This window comes from Coregonus lavaretus (assembly GCF_964263955.1).
Source record: "Coregonus lavaretus genome assembly, chromosome: 35".
Taxonomy (NCBI): Eukaryota; Metazoa; Chordata; class Actinopteri; order Salmoniformes; family Salmonidae; genus Coregonus; species Coregonus lavaretus.
In genome coordinates this window covers 12,876,307-12,894,015 of record NC_140022.1, presented here as the reverse complement: position 1 = coordinate 12,894,015, position 17,709 = coordinate 12,876,307, and the positions used below count along the sequence as shown (strand labels likewise).

At 42.7% G+C, this 17,709-nt stretch overlaps 1 protein-coding gene across 1 annotated transcript; it reads left to right on the top strand.

Moving 5' to 3' along the window:
* Positions 1 to 8,245: 8,245 nt before the first annotated feature.
* LOC311109666 (serine/threonine-protein kinase PAK 2-like) lies at positions 8,246 to 16,210 on the top strand. The gene is made up of 8 exons (XM_084152622.1): positions 8,246 to 8,426; positions 11,750 to 11,945; positions 12,152 to 12,261; positions 12,439 to 12,580; positions 14,122 to 14,138; positions 14,222 to 14,344; positions 14,570 to 14,690; positions 16,026 to 16,210. The coding sequence occupies exons 2-8, from the start codon at positions 11,768 to 11,770 to the stop codon at positions 16,091 to 16,093; spliced, it is 759 nt and encodes a 252-aa protein (XP_084008748.1). The 5' UTR covers positions 8,246 to 8,426; positions 11,750 to 11,767; the 3' UTR covers positions 16,094 to 16,210.
* Positions 16,211 to 17,709: the final 1,499 nt, after the last annotated feature.

Below are 17,709 nucleotides of genomic sequence, written 5' to 3'. Positions count from 1 at the left end.
TGGAGGTGACTACAACTATTTGAATACAGATTCCAAAAACGGACCACTTCTTAAAACGAAGTACAGACCTCAGAAAGTGACTATTTTTCAAAACTATTTCAATACGGATCTGATAAAGCAACTACTTTTTTTTACAAATATTTGAATACAGATATCAGGAAGTGAGTCCTTTTCTGAAACTATTGGATTGGCTGCCTTCAACTAATGGCAGGGCTGAATCTGGAACGGCATGTTGAAGATAGAAATAGAATGAATAGAGCACACACAATTGCCCATACTATTCCAATCTATCTGACAGCATATTGGATCTATGCTTAGCCAAAACAACTTCTAAACACACACTATAACATCTTTAAATGGATAGTTTACTCAGAATACAAACTAACATGATTTTCAACCTACCTTGTCTGTAGTTGATTCAAGAAGGCAGTTTTGAGATATTTAGTTTCCTTTCGACACTTAATAGCCATATTTTGTTACTGTTAGCATTCTCAGTAACACTTAACATTAAACTGTTCTTGTGCCTGTGTAATAAAACTGTAATTACTTTTGGAGCAACATTTTATTAGGATGTTATTACATAATCCTTTGGTAATCACATTTGAATTGGATCGCAATGAGCTGAGAGTTTTTAACTACTGTACACGAGGAATAGTGACTTCCTTATTCCACTTCTGTAATAACTGTAATAACATTTCCAAAGTCCTACATAACAACAATGTTGCTATTGTAATAATCACAAAGTTAATACACATGTATAAGAAATTGATGTCACTCATTATGAAAATATATTTGTTATTAGTTATTTTGAAGCTGCAAAAGTGGTTTTCTCTAATGTTGAGGGGGTTCCATGTCCTCCATGTATTTAATTCTAGGCTATATTAAGAGTAATATCTAAGAGCCCTCCAAACCATGTGCTTATGCTACACTATGTAGTATATGTGATGAATACCTGGATAGAATAGTATATGTACAGCAATAGTTGAATAGGATGGCCTTGACTAGAATACAGAATGGGTAAAACATGGGTAAACAGTATTGTAAAAGCAGTATGTAAACATTATTAAAGTGACCAGTGTTCCGTTATTAAAGTGACCAGTGTGCATATGTACCGTCCGCAACTGCACCGTCCGCTACCGCAGGGCTCTCCAGAGGGTGGTGCGGTCAGCCCAACGCATCACCGGGAGCACACTGCCTGCCCTTCAGGACATCTACAGCACCCAGTGTTGTAGGAAGGCCAAGAACATTATCAAGGACCTCAGCCACTCGAGTCACGGACTGTTCACTCCGCTATCATCCAGAAGGCGAGGTCAGTACAGGTGCATCAAAGCTGGGACCGAGAGACTGAAAAACAGCTTCTATCTCAAGGCCATCAGACTGTTAAATAGAAATCACTAGCTGGCCTCCACCCAGTACCCAGCCCAGAACTTAGTCACTGTCACTAGCCGGCTACCACCCAGTTACTCATCCCTGCACCTTAGAGGCTGCTGCCACATAGACATGGAACACTGGTCACTTTAATAATGGAACACTGGTCACTTTAATAATGTTTACATAGTTTTACCCATTTCATATGTATATACTGTATTCTAGTCAAGGTCTATCCTATTTAACTATTGCTGTACATATACTATTCTATCCACGTATTCTTCAGATATACTGCATATTCTATCCACATACTGTCCATAATGTCTATACATCCCATCACATATACAGTACCAGTCAAAAGTTTGGACACACCTACTCATTCAAGGATTTGTCTTTATTTTACTATTTTCTACATTGTAGAATAATAATAATGAATACGTCAAAACTATAAAATAACACATATGGAATCATGTAGTAACCAAATAAGTGTTAAACAAATCAAAATATTTGTTATATTTGAGATTCTTCAAAGTAGCCACCCTTTGCCTTGATGACAGCTTTGCACACTATTGGCATTCTCTCAACCAGCTTCACCTGGAATGCTTTTCCAACAGTCTTGAAGGAGTTCCCACATATGCTGAGCACTTGTTGGCTGCTTTTCCTTCACTCTGCGGTCCAACTCATCCCATACAATCTCAATTGGGTTGAGGTCGGGGGATTGTGGAGGCCAGATCATCTGATGCAGCACTCCATCACTCTGCTTCTTGGTCAAATAGCCCTTACACAGCCTGGAGGTGTGTTGGGTCATTGTCCTGTTGAAAAACAAATGATTGTCCCACCAATCCCAAACCAGATGAGATGGCGTATCGATGCAGAATGCTGTGGTAGCCATGCTGGTTAAGTGTGCCTTGAATTCTAAATAAATCACAGACAGTGTCACCAGCAAAGCACCATCACACCTCCTCCTCCATGCTTCACGGTGGGAACTACACATGCGGAGATCATCTGTTCACCTACACTGCGTCTCACAAAGACACAGCGGTTGGAACCAAAAATCTTCAATTTGGACTCCAGACCAAAGGATAGATTTCCACTGGTTTAATGTCCATTGCTCGTGTTTCTTGGCCAAAGTAAGTCTCTTCTTCTTATTGGTTTCCTTTAGTAGTGGTTTCTTTGCAGCAATTCAACCATTAAGGCCTGATTCACGCAGTCTACTCTGAACAGTTGATGTTGAGATGTGTCTGTTACTTGAACTCTGTGAAGCACTTTTTTGGGCTGCAATTTCGGAGGCTTGTAACTCTAATGAACTTATCCTCTGCAGCAGAGGTAACTTTGGGTCTTCCTTTCCTGTGGTGGTCCTCATGAGAGCCAATTTCATCATAGCGCTTGATGGTTTTTGCGACTGCACTTGAAGAAACTTTCAAAGTTCTTCACATTTTCCGGATTGACTGACCTTCATGTCTTAAAGTAATGATGGACTGTAATTTATCTTTGATTATTTGAGCTGTTCTTGCCATAATATGGACTTGGTCTTTTACCAAATAGGGCTCTCTTCTGTATACCCCCCTCCCTACCTTGTCACAATACAACTGATTGGCTGAAACGCATTAAGAAGGAAAGAAATTCCACAAATTAACTCTTAAGAAGGCACACCTGTAAATTGAAATGCATTCCAGGTGACTACCTCATGAATCTGGTTGAGAGAATGCCAATAGTGTGCAAAGCTGTCATCAAGGCAAAGGGTGGTTACTTTGAACTTTTTCGGTTACTACATGATTCCATATGTGTTATTTCATAGTTTTGATGTCTTCACTATTATTCTACAATGTAAAAAATAAAGAAAAACCCTTGAATGAGTAGGTGTGTCCAAACTTTTGACTGGTACTCTATACAGTGATTGTATTTGAAAGTATTTGATCCCCTGCTGAGTTTGTACGTTTGCCCACTGACAAAGAAATGATCAGTCTATAATTTTAATGGTAGGTTTATTTGAACAGTGAGAGACAGAATAACAACAACAAAATCCAGAAAAACGCATGTCAAAAATGTTATAAATTGATTTGCATTTTAATGAGTGTCACGAGAATTTCTATCTCTAATTCAACCTAAACTTGAATCATTACCAGCGGTTGTAAGGCTCTGGTTTTAATCATAAATGATTCAAGGTCCACAACCAGCAAGAATGATCTGTATATTTAATCATGGAGAGCTCTGGCGCCAAAAAACATACATACAGCTTTTATATCCCTTGACACACAAAGGCACTTTGCTCCGCACACCTTTAAACAGTTTCTTAGTCCCCTTCACCCTGGAATGCTTTCTCAACAGTTTCTAACTTCCCCCCCTCTGTTAGTGGGTTGACACTACAAGATAACTCTAACACCGTTCACACATTTATACTGTATTTGGGGTGAAATCCTTTAGTCATTATTCTTAAAATACAAATTAATCTATCAATGAGGGCAATAAGTATTTGACCCCTCTGCAAAACATGACTTAGTACTTGGTGGCAAAACCCTTGTTGGCAACCACAGAGGTCAGACGTTTCTTGTAGTTGGCCACCAGGTTTGCACACATCTCAGGAGGGATTTTGTCCCACTCCTCTTTGCAGATCTTCTCCAAGTCATTAAGGTTTCGAGGCTGACGTTTGGCAACTCGAACCTTCAGCTCCCTCCACAGATTTTCTATGGGATTAAGGTCTGGAGACTGGCTAGGCCACTCCAGGACCTTAATGTGCTTCTTCTTGAGCCACTCCTTTGTTGCCTTGGCCGTGTGTTTTGGGTCATTGTCATGCTGGAATACCCATCCACGACCCATTTTCAATGCCCTGGCTGAGGGAAGGAGGTTCTCACCCAAGATTTGACGGTACATGGCCCCGTCCATCGTCCCTTTGATGCGGTGAAGTTGTCCTGTCCCCTTAGCAGAAAAACACCCCCAAAGCATAATGTTTCTACCTCCATGTTCGATGGTGGGGATGGTGTTCTTGGGGTCATAGGCAGCATTCCTCCTCCTCCAAACACGGCGAGTTGAGTTGATGCCAAAGAGCTCCATTTTGGTCTCATTTGACCACAACACTTTCACCCAGTTCTCCTCTGAATCATTCAGATGTTCATTGGTAAACTTCAGACGGGCCTGTATATGTGCTTTCTTGAGCAGGGGGACCTTGCGGGCGCTGCAGGATTTCAGTCCTTCACGACGTAGTGTGTTACCAATTATTTTCTTGGTGACTATGATCCCAGCTGTCTTGAGATCATTGACAAGATCCTCCCGTGTAGTTCTGGGCTGATTCTTCACCGTTCTCATGATCATTGCAACTCCACGAGGTGAGATCTTGCATGGAGCCCCAGGCCGAGGGAGATTTACAGTTATTTTGTGTTTCTTCCATTTGCGAATAATCGCACCAACTGTTGTCACCTTCTCACCAAGCTGCTTGGCGATGGTCTTGTAGCCCATTCCAGCCTTGTGTAGGTCTACAATCTTGTCCCTGACATCCTTGGAGAGCTCTTTGGTCTTGGCCATGGTGGAGAGTTTGGAATCTGATTGATTGATTGCTTCTGTGGACAGGTGTCTTTTATACAGGTAACAAGCTGAGATTAGGAGCACTCCCTTTAATAGTGTGCTCCTAATCTCAGCTCATTACCTGTATAAAAGACACCTGGGAGCCAGAAATCTTTCTGATTGAGAGGGGGTCAAATACTTATTTCCCTCATTAAAATGCAAATCAATTTATAACATTTTTGACATGTGTTTTTCTGGATTTTTTTGTTGTTATTCTGTCTCTCACTGTTCAAATAAACCTACCATTAAAATTATAGTCTGATAATTTCTTTGTCAGTGGGCAAACGTACCAAATCAGCAGGGGATCAAATACTTTTTTCCCTCACTGTATATACTGTATGTATATATACACTACCGTTCAAAAGTTTGGGGTCACTCAGAAATGTCCTTGTTGATCGGAAATACAGTGTAGACATTGTTAATGTTGTAAATGGCTATTGTAGCTGGAAACGGCTGATTTTTAATGGAATACAGTGGCTTGCGAAAGTTTCCCAGTCCCTGCTGATGAAAAACGTCCCTGCAGCATGATGCTGCCACACCATGGTGTTCTCGGGGTGATGAGAGGTGTTGGGTTTGCGCCAGACATAGCGTTTTCCTTGATGGCCAAAAAGCTCAATTTAAGTCTCATCTGACCAGAGTACCATCTTCCATATGTTTGGGGAGTCTCCCACATGCCTTTTGGCGAATACCAAACGTGTTTGCTTATTTGTTTCTTTAAGCAATGGGTCTTTTCTGGCCACTCTTCCGTAAAGCCCAGCTCTGTGCAGTGTACGGCTTAAAGTGGTCCTATGGACAGATACTCCAATCTCCGCTGTGGAGCTTTGCAGCTCCTTCAGGGTTATCTTTGGTCTCTTTGTTGCCTCTCTGATTAATGCCCTCTTTGCCTGGTCTGTGAGTTTTGGTGGGCAGCTCTCTCTTGGCAGGTTTGTTGTGGTGCCATGTTCTTTCCATTTTTGAATAATGGATTTAATGGTGCTCCGTGGGATGTTCAAAGTTTCTGATATTTGTTTATAACCCAGCCCTGATCTGTACTTCTCCACAACTTTGTCCCTGACCTGTTTGGAGAGCTCCTTGGTCTTCATGGTGCCGCTTGCTTGGTGGTGCCCCTTACTTAATGGTGTTGCAGACTCTGGGGCCTTTCAGAACAGGTGTATATATACTGAGATCATGTGACACTTAGATTGCACACAGGTTATTTTATTCAACTAATTATGTGACTTATGAAGGTAATTGGTTGCACCAGATCTTATTTAGGGCCTACATAGCAAAGGGGATGAATACATATGCACGCACCACTTTTCCGTTATTTATTTTTATTATAATTTTTTGAAATAAGTTATTCACTTCACCAATTTGGACAATTTTGTGTCTGTCCATTACATGAAATAAAAATAAAAATTGATTACAGGATCAAAATCGCCAGAAACAAATAACTTTCTTCTGAAACTCGTCAGTCTATTCTTGTCCTGAGAAATGAAGGCTATTCCATGCGAGAAATTGCCAAGAAACTGAAGATCTCGTACAACGCTGTGTCCTACTCCATTCACAGAACAGCTGGCTCTAACCAGAATAGAAAGAGGAGTGGGAGTCCCCGGTACACAACTGAGCAAGAGGACAAATACATTAGAGTGTCTAGTTTGAGAAACAGACGCCTCACAGGTCCTCAACTGGTAGCTTCATTAAATAGTACCCGCAAAACACCAGTCTCAACGTCAACAGTGAAGAGGCGACTCCGGGATGCTGACCTTCTAGGCAGAGTTGCATAGAAGAAGCCATATCTCAGACTGGCCTATAAAAATAAAATATTAAGATGGGCAGATATTCCATAAAAAATCAGCCGTTTCCAGCTACAATAGCCATTTACAACATTAACAATGTCTACATTGTATTTCTGATCAATTTGATGTTATTTTAATGGACAAAACAATTGCTTTTCTTTCTAAAACAAGGACATTTCTAAGTGACCCCATACTCTTGAACAGTAGTGTATATTAGGAAATATATAAATATTAGGACAAGCAATATTATTTGGTTTTCTGAGAGGTAGGCCTATTCAAAATACTTTCAGATATTATTTGTTTTTCTCTGACCTGGATTTGAATATCAAAGAAAATATACTGAATAAAAATCTAAACGCAACCTGCAACAATTTCAAAGATTTGACTGAGTTACAGTTCATAAGGAATCAATCAATAGAAATAAATAAACTAGGCTCTAATTTATGGATTTCACATGACTTGGCAAGGGTGCAGCCATGGGTAGGCCTGGGAGGGCATAGACCCACTCACTTGGGAGCCAGGCCCACCCATTGGGGAGCCAGGCCAAGCCAATCAAAATGAGTTTTTCAACACAAAAGGGCTTTATTACAGACAGAAATACTCCTCAGCACCCCCTCAGACAATCCCGCAGGTGAAGTAGCCGAATGTGGAGGTCCTGGGTTGGCGTGGTTACATGTGGTCTGCGTTGTGAGGCCGGTTGGACATACTGCCAAATTCTCTAAAATGACGTTGGAGGTGGCTTATGGTAGAGAAATGAACATTCAATTCTCTGGCAACAGCTCTGGTGGACATTCCTGCAGGCAGCATGCCAATTGCACACTCCCTCAAAACTTGATACATCTGTAGTCTTGTGTTGTGTGACAAAACTGCACATTTGAGTGGCCTTTTCCACAGCACAAGGTGCACATGTGTAATGTTCATGCTGTTTAATCAGCTTCTTGATATGCCACACCTGTCAGGTGGATGGATTATCTTGGCAAAGAAGAAATGCTCACTAACAGAGATGTAAACAAATTTGTGCACAAAATTGGAGAGAAATAAGCTGTTTGTGCATATGGAAAATGTATTTTTACATTTATATTTTTGTTCAGTATAGTTGCCTTTTAGTTGAAACTCTATATAAACTATATTAGACTACCTCGAGTATTTAAAAGTTGGTATTTTCTACTAAACTACAAAATAATTTACAACTATTTTCGGCCCAGGTCTGCTCTGTTTAGCTTGATCAATGTTGTTGGCACTTTAGATATAAAGAAATGGTAACAACAAACCTGCGTTTAACTCAGATGTAGTCTTTAGATTGGATATGCGGATTTCGATGCTCTAAAGCTCTTGTATGAAACTTGCCAGAAAAATGCAAACAACATTTTCAAAATCAATGTACGACCAGGACAGAGAAAGGCTGTTTTGAAAAACCGCTCACTCGGCGCGCCGGCGTGGAAACTAAATCGAGCGTACCGTTCTGTCTGGGCTTGCTCTGTGGTTCGTTCCGTTTCCGCCCTGTCATCCTGTCTTTTCTCAGGTCCTCGGGTCCCAATTCCAGAAGAGGGCAGCTAAACAAGTGAAAACAGCACTAGAAAACCGACTACAGTTTATTAGCTAAAATCTGAAGTAAATCACAGCACCAGATCAGTGTACCGCGGAGAGACAAAGAGAGGAGGCGGGGCGGGGTTTCAGGCGTTTTACATGAGACGAGATATTGCTTCCTACTTCAGCTTACTGGTGAGTAAAAGGCGCACATTACAACATGGCTAAGCTATCCAGCTATCTGCTTAAACTAGCCGTACTATCAGACTTCTGTTAGCTACTGAGACTCACTAGTGAACATAACATAATATTGCATTTCACATGGTTATAAACGTTTTATTACAGTGGATATAGTGCACCGATTCACATAGGCCTTGCTGGTCAACTATTTTTTATAGTGGACAAACACCCACCTATAATAGCCTGGCTGTAACACTATAATTAAATGGACATATTAAGCCCAGCCATATAGCTACTTTTATAGTGGACATATCACACCCACCTAGCATACATGCTAGTTATAACCCTATTATATTATTATTATTATAGTGGAGATATCACACCCACCTATTATATAGCCTGGCTATAAACATATTATTATATTATTATTATAGTGGAGATATCACACCCACCTATTATATAGCCTGGCTATAAACATATTATTATATTATTATTATAGTGGAGATATCACACCCACCTATTATATAGCCTGGCTATAAACATATTATTAAAGACCTAGTAGAGGACATATCACACCCATTCACATACATCTGTTATTACAGTTGATATACTGTACATAGCCCAAGGCAACTGATTACAAGTTAGTGGGTGGATGGATGGGGTTTTGGCAGCTATTAACTCAACTAACTTTGTTATCCAACTATAATTCTCATTATTTGTATCATTTCAGTAAGCCTACCACTGTCTGTGTGCATCACTTGTAGCCTACCACTGTCTGTGTGCATCACATGTAGCCTACCACTGTCTGTGTGCATCATATGTAACCTACCACTGTCTGTGTGCATCACATGTAGCCTACCACTGTCTGTGTGCATCACATGTAACCTACCACTGCCTGTGTGCATCACATGTAGCCTACCACTGTCTGTGTGCATCATATGTAACCTACCACTGTCTGTGTGCATCACATGTAGCCTACCACTGTATGTGTGCATCATATGTAACCTACCACTGTCTGTGTGCATCACATGTAGCCTACCACTGTCTGTGTGCATCACATGTAACCTACCACTGTCTGTGTGCATCACATGTAGCCTACCACTGTCTGTGTGCATCACATGTAACCTACCACTGTCTGTGTGCATCACATGCAACCTACCACTGTCTGTGTGCATCACATGTAGCCTACCATTGTAAGTGGAATTCTGACGTGTTCTGAAGTGTGATGTGTGCTGGAATGAATGAATACAGTATGAATGGATTGTCTACTCTGTGTAGCCTGGCATGGAGGTGTCTGTGTTTGTGTTTCTGTGTGTGTGTCCTGTGCGGTAAGCTATTTCCTTTTATAGACGTTGAACACAAAAGGCTGCTTCACTCTACTTCCTGTAAAAAACGTTGACTATGTTTGCTTCCTGCTTCTGTCTGATTGGTCAGTTTGGCCGTGTGACCCTCGGGGCCTCTGGGAGTTCCAGGATGAGGAAGTGGGTTTCCCCTAGAAACCGAGAGGAGAGAGTAGAATGTAGAAAGTACGAAAGTATAGAAACGAAGAGAGTAGAATGTAACGGAGAGAGTAGGCCTACAATATAGAAACAGAGGGTGGGTTCAGATTCCCTCTCCTATCCTTGAAGTCTGCACTTGTTCATAGTGTGCATTTGTTCACTCCCTCTTATGGATATAAAAGCATTAGATTGGCTGGGACGAAGCAATATGGTGACAATTCCCTGCAGCCTATCAGAGGGCATGATGGTGGTATAACCAAATTCATTCGTTTCTGTGGCCTTAGGGAAGTGCCTGCGCGTACACACACACAAATGCACGTACACAGACAAACAAACACAAACACACAGACACCAACCCAAACCTTGGAGCAATGGAATTCCTAATTCCTAAGGTAGGAGTTCCAGCCTGGACAGCACCCATTATTACCCTCACACACACAAACACACGCTGCCTGACACGTTGCTAGGCTGGAGCAGGGCGTAACCATGGAGATGAGCTAGAACTGCTGGGCATGATAGAACTGGCTGAGTCTGAGACCACTGTGGAATGAGACTGCCTGTTATAACATGTCCTGGAGAGAGAGAGAGAGAGAGAGAGAGAGAGGGGGAAAGAGAGGGGGAAAGAGGGGGAAAGAGAAAGAAAGAAACCAAGAGCGACAGGGACTGAGAGAGACAGAGTAATAAGGTACCCACACGGATATTACAAGCAAAACTAAAGCTGTTGTTGACCTACTCTTCTGAAAAGCACAGGGGAGAGGACAGAAAGGGTAAGTAGGAGGGAGAGGGGTGAGGAAAGGGGGAGATACAGCTAATGTAGTTGTTGATGTCTGGATACTGTCTGATCGGAGATACAAAGGTATAGACAGAGAGACAGAGGGAGAAGTATGCTAGCGTGTTGTTCTGAAAAATGGATGCACTCACTAACTGTAAGTCGCTCTGGATAAGAGCGTCTGCTAAATGACTAAAAATGTAAAAATGTAAATGTTCTGACAGTGTGTAATGTTGACTGTGTCTTTTTGGTAGAGGGGGGAGAGAAAAACATTGGAAATCGAAAAGCAGTTGTACTGGCACACTTGGACGGACGGAAACACACACACACTCACACACACACACACACACACACACACACACACACACACACACACACACACACACACACACACACACACACACACACACACACACACACACACACACACACACACACACACACACACACACACACACACACACACACACACACACACACACACACACACACACATAAAGTGTAGTGTGTCAGCAGGGTCTGAGACAGGAAGTGATGAAAGCTCTGTGAGCTAGATGTAGGCTATTTCCTGTTGATGGTGATGATGTCACTGTGCCTTATTCCTTTGAAAGGGAACTCTGTCGTGTTTTTCTATGAGAGAGAAGAGGTTGTGGTGTGCAGGTGAAAAGGTGTTAGACATGAGATTTTACCTTATTTGGAGCCGAAAACATCCAGCTGCTCTGCAATGCATTACACACTAACTCACTCTCACACACACACACACACACACACACACACACACACACACACACACACACACACACACACACACACACACACACACATATACACACACACACACACACACACACACACACACACACATATACACACACACACACACACATAACATGTACTTCCCTCATCCACTCTTTGTTCCCTCTTACACACAGACACACACACACACACACACGGACACGAACACGGACACACACTCCAAACACACACCTTCTCACTCTCTGTCGGTGTGTCAAGGCGTGTTAGTGGTTTCTCTTTTTCTCTGACAGCGGTGTGTCTCTCTCCCTCTCCAGGTGTGTGTGTGTGTGTAGATGTGTGACAGCGGTGTGTGTGAAGACAAGCCCCCCGCCCCCCCTGTCAGAATGAACAGCCAAGGAGGCGGAGCCAAGGACTCCGTGTCGGGCAACTACAACTCTCGGTCCCTCCCCTCTGTTCCTGAGGAGAAACCGAAACGAAATAAAATCATCTCCATGTTCGCCTCAGAGAAAGGTACACACACACTTGCTAATGGCTGTCAACCGAAGCCGATGATGATGACACATACACACACGCACATACACACACACACACGCACACACACACACATACACACATACACACATACACATACACACACAGAACCACACAGACAGACGTCTAAGCTATGTTGAGTGTGTATATTAACTAGATTATATTTGTGTGTGTGTGTGTGTCAGGAGGCAAGAAGAAGGATCGTGATAAGGACAACAGACCAGAGATCTCTTCTCCGTCAGACTTTGAACACACCATCCATGTCGGCTTCGACACTGTCACAGGAGAGTTCACAGTAAGTTTGTCTTTGTTTCTCTTAGTGTGTGTGTTTAAGTATTAATCTGTCTGTGTGTGTGTGTGTGTGTGTGTGTGTGTCTGTGGCGTATATATGAGTGTATGTGTGTGTGCGTGTGTGTGTTTGAGTATTAATCTGTGTGTGTGTGTGTGTGTGTGTGTGTGTGTGTGTGTGTAGGGCATGCCGGAGCAGTGGTCCAAACTGCTCCAGACGTCTAACATCAGTAAGTCGGAGCAGAAGCAGAATCCTCAGGCTGTTCTGGACATTCTCAAGTTCTACGACTCCTCCACCGCAAAACAGAAATACCTCTCCTTCTCAGGTTGGTCCATCTCTCTCTCTCTCTCTCTCTCTCTCTCTCTCTCTCTCTCTCTCTCTCTCTCTCTCTCTCTCTCTCTCTCTCTCTCTCTCTCTCCCTACTCCCTGTTCACCCATGACTGCGTTGCCAAGCACGCCAACACCATCATTAAGTTTGCCGACGACACAACGGTGGTAGGCCTGATCACCAACAACGATGAGACAGCCTATAGGGAGGAGGTCAGAGACCTGGCAGTGTGGTGCCAGGACAACAAGCTCTCCCTCAACATCAGCAAGACAAAGGAGCTGATCGTGGACTACAGGAAAAGGCGGGCCGAACAGACCCCCATTAACATCGACGGGGCTGTAGTGGAGCGGGTCGAGAGCTTCAAGTTCCTTGGTGTCCACATCACCAACAAACTATCATGGTCCAAACACACCAAGACAGTCGTGAAGAGGGCACAACAACGCCTATTCCCCCTCAGGAGACTGAAAAGATTTGGCATGGGTCCCCAGATCCTCAAAAAGTTATACAGCTGCACCATCGAGAGCATCTTGACTGGTTGCATCACCGCCTGGTATGGCAACTGCTCGGCATCCGACTGCAAAGCACTAAAGAGGGTAGTGCGTACGGCCCAGTGCATCACTGGGAGCAATCTTCATGCCATCCAGGACCTCTATAGCAGGCGGTGTCAGAGGAAGTCCCTAAAAATTGTAAAAGACTCCAGCCACCCAAGTCATAGACTGTTCACTCTGCTACCACACGGCAAGCGGTACCGGAGCGTCAAGTGTAGGTCCAAAAGGCTCTTTAACAGCTTCTACCCCCAAGCCATAATCAAATATTTGCATTGACCCCCTTATTTACGCTGCTGCTACTCACTGTTTATTATCTATGCATAGTCACTTTACCCCTACCTACATGTACATATTACCTCAATTACCGGTACCGGTACCCCATGTATATAGCCTCGTTACTGTTATGTAATTGTGTTGCTTTTTTAAACTTTAGTTTATTTTTTAAAACTCGTATTTTCTTAAAACTTTGCATTGTTGGTGAAGGGCTTGTAAGTCAGCATTTCACGGTAAGCTACACATGTTGTATTCGGCGCATGTGACAAATACAATTTGATTTGATATGTCTGCATCCGAAATGGCACCCTTTTCCCTATATAGTGCACTACTTTTGTCCAGGGCCCAAGTACTGCACTGTAAAGGAAATAGGGTGCCATTTGGGAAGTACCCTGGGTCTCTTCTCTCATGTGAATGAATTAGTCATAAAGCTCTCAGATGTCTATAGGTGTGTCATTAAAACTCTCTCTCTCTCTCTCTCTCTCTCTCTCTCTCTCTCTCTCTCTCTCTCTCTCTCTCTCTCTCTCTCTCTCTCGCTCTCTCTCGCTCTCGCTCTCGCTCGCTCTCTCTCGCTCGCTCTCTCGCTCTCTCTCTCGCTCTCGCTCTCTCTCTCTCTCTCTCTCTCTCTCTCTCTCTCTCTCGCTCTCTCTCTCTCTCTCTCTCTCTCTCTCTTTCTCTCTCTCTCTCTCTATCTCTCTGTGTGTTCTCTTCCCTCAGAAAAAGATGCACAGTCGGTGAGTACTACACTACCACAAGAAAATTCCTAAGTACAAACTACTAAGGGCTTGTTCATTGCAACACTGTGTGTGTGTTCCAGCCAGGAAAGCAGGGTGCCGTGTCATCACCATCAGGCGGTAAGGACGGTGATGATGATGACGATGATGATGGAGACGAAGCTCCGCCCCCTATTGTGGCGCCGCGGCCCGAGCACACCAAATCAGTAAGTTACCCCGTACACACACACACACACACACACAAACAAACAAACAATGCCACAATGCCTGGAGAAGTGTTTCAGGAATGCTACTCTTCAGAGATGTCTAATGTGACTGCAATGAAGAAAACCTAGAACACAACTTGTGTGTGTGTGTGTGTGTGTGTGTGTGTGTGTGTGTGTGTGGTGTGTGTGTGTGTGTGTGTGTGTGTGTGTGTGTGTGTGTGGTAGGTGTACACCAAGTCTGTCATCGACCCACTTCCCCCGCTGCCAGAGCCTGACTCCGCCTCCAACAGGAACAAGAAGAAACAGCAGGGCAAGATGACTGACGAGGAAATCATGGAGAAACTACGTGAGGAAACACACACACACCTGGAACACACACACAGTGTTTTACACAAATAGAATGTATTGTGCATATATCACACGCATCATATTAACACAGACATACACAGTGAGGAAACACACACACACCTGGAACACACACACAGTGTTTTACACAAATAGAATGTATTGTGCATATATCACACGCATCATATTAACACAGACATACAGTATATATTATATTATATATATATATATAGTATATTCAGGCTCTGATCTGTCCCTACACCCAAACGAGGGCATTGCGTTCTTCCACCTCTGGCCTGCTGGTCCCCCTACCTCTGCGGAAGCACAGTTCTCGCTCAGCCCAGTCAAAACTGTTCGCTGGCTCTGGCACCCCAATGGTGGAACAAGCTCCCTCACGACGCCAGGACAGCGGAGTCACTGACCACCTTCCAGAGACACTTGAAACCCTACCTCTTTAAGGAATACCTGGGATAGTATAAAAGTAATCCTTCTACCCCCCCACCCCACCCCCACAAAAAAGAAATTAATAATAATAATAAATATATATATATATATATAAAAATAAAAAATACATAAGAAAAATACAACAATATATATATAAAACAAATGAAAATTAAAAATATACTCAAAAAATAAAAAAAATTACAAAAATATATTTAGAAAATAATAATTGTAAAGTGGTTGTCACAGTGGCTATCATAAGGTGAATGCACAAATTTGTAAGTCGCTCTGGATAAGAGCGTCTGCTAAATGACGTAAATGTAAATGTTTATCACACGCATTATATTAACACAGACATACAGTATATCACACATCATATTAACACAGACATACAGTATATCACACATCATATTAACACAGACATACAGTATATCACACATCATATTAACACAGACATACAGTATATCACACATCATATTAACACAGACATACAGTATATCACACATCATATTAACACAGACATACAGTATATCACACATCATATTAACACAGACATACAGTATATCACACATCATATTAACACAGACATACAGTATATCACACATCATATTAACACAGACATACAGTAAATCACACATCATATTAACACAGACATACAGTATATCACACATCATATTAACACAGACATACAGTATATTACACATCATATTAACACAGACATACAGTATATCACACATCATATTAACACAGACATACAGTATATCACACATCATATTAACACAGACATACAGTATATCACACATCATATTAACACAGACATACAGTATATCATACTGTATATACCGTGCATATGTCACACACACATCTGTCATCAGTCTGGTTCGATGTCTTTCAGGAACCATCGTCAGTATTGGAGATCCCAAGAAGAAGTACACACGCTATGAGAAGATCGGCCAGGGGTGAGACACACACAAACACACACACTGCAGAGGTAATTCCCTTTACATCAGGGGTGTCAAACGTCCGGCCCGCGGGCTGGATCAGGCCCGCAAACGGGTTTAATCCGGCCCGCGAGATGATAAAAAAAAAAAAATAATAATTATAAAAATTTTGTCAGGTATAAAAATGCGCTGCAATTTTTCAATAAAATAAACTGCTGTTCCAATTGCGTCCACTGGATGGCGCAATAGCAATTGTGTTAAGCAAGCAAACTGTTTATACCGGGGCAGAGCAAGTAGGTCAAGCACGTGCAGCCAATGAGCTACTTTGTTTTGCCTGCGATATTTATTACGGCTTCTACTTTTAACATTATGTGCTTTGGCACCCTCATTGCCCCAATATGTCTCTGTCAAAAAAGAGAAAAGTGGACGCAGAGTGCAGAGTGTTCCAAGAAAAATTGTCATCCTTCTATTTATTCACGGAATTGAATGGGAAAGCTGTATGTTTGGTGTGTTCAGAGCATGTTGCAGTGCTGAAAGAATATAACCTTCGTCGCCACTATGTGAGTCTTCATGCCGACAAATATGACAACTTTCAAGGACAGCGGAGATGAGAGAAGGTGAATGAACTGTTGGCGGGTCTGAAGAAACAGCAGTCTGTGTTTACTCACAGCCGAGACATCAGTGACGCTGCAGTGAAAGCTAGCTACCTCATTGCTAATGAAATCGCAGTGGCTTCAAAACCATTTAGTGAGGGTGAATTTGTAAAAACATGCATGGTGAAGGCAGCGGAGATTGTGTGCCCTGAAAAGCGGCAGGCTTTTGCAAATATCAGCCTGACAAGAAACACAGTTGCAGACAGGATTTCCGATCTTTCAGTGGATTTGGACAGCCAGTTGAAGCAAAAAGTAAAGTCATTTATTGCGTTTTCGGTTGCAATTGATGAAAGCACGGACATTACAGATGTTGCACAACTGGCCATTTTCATCCGCGGAGTTGATGACACATTGACCGTCACCGAGGAGTTCGTGGAGTTGGTGCCGATGACAGATACAACGACAGCAGCTGATATTTTTACCGCACTCGTCGGCGCGCTGGACAGGGTCGGAGTGGACTGGTCCCGCGCTGTCAGCCTGGCTACAGATGGTGCGCCCTCAATGATCGGGAAAAAAGCAGGCGTTGTGACAAAGTTCGGAGAGAAAGTGCAATCTGCAAATGGAGGACGTGATTTTTTGACTTTTCACTGTATTTTGCACCAGGAGGCTTTGTGTTGCAAGTCATTAAAGATGGATAACGTCATGAAGGTGGTCATCCAAACTGTTAATTTCATCCGATCCAGAAGCCTGAATCACCGTCAGTTTGACAGCCTTCTCAGAGAGAAAGACCACATCTATGGCCTGCCATACCACACTGAGGTAAGATGGTTAAGCCGAGGTGCTGTGCTGAGGCGTTTCTTTGATTTACGAGAAGAAATTGAACAGTTCATGGAAGAAAAGGGCAAACCAGTGTTAGAATTTCATTCCGCAGAATGGATGCAGGACCTTGCATTTATGGTGGATGTTACAGAGCACCTGAATAACTTGAACAAACAGCTGCAAGGGCGCAACAAAGTTGTCACGCAGTATTATGACAGCATACGTT

Bases quoted from the DNA above. Each gene is read 5' to 3' on its own strand.
- LOC311109666 (XM_084152622.1), top strand. From the start codon at position 11,768: ATGTGTGACAGCGGTGTGTGTGAAGACAAGCCCCCCGCCCCCCCTGTC. The intron at 12,262-12,438 runs GTAAGTTTGTCT...GTGTGTGTGTAG, and splicing joins CTGTCACAGGAGAGTTCACA to GGCATGCCGGAGCAGTGGTC. The intron at 14,345-14,569 runs GTAAGTTACCCC...TGTGTGTGGTAG, and splicing joins GGCCCGAGCACACCAAATCA to GTGTACACCAAGTCTGTCAT.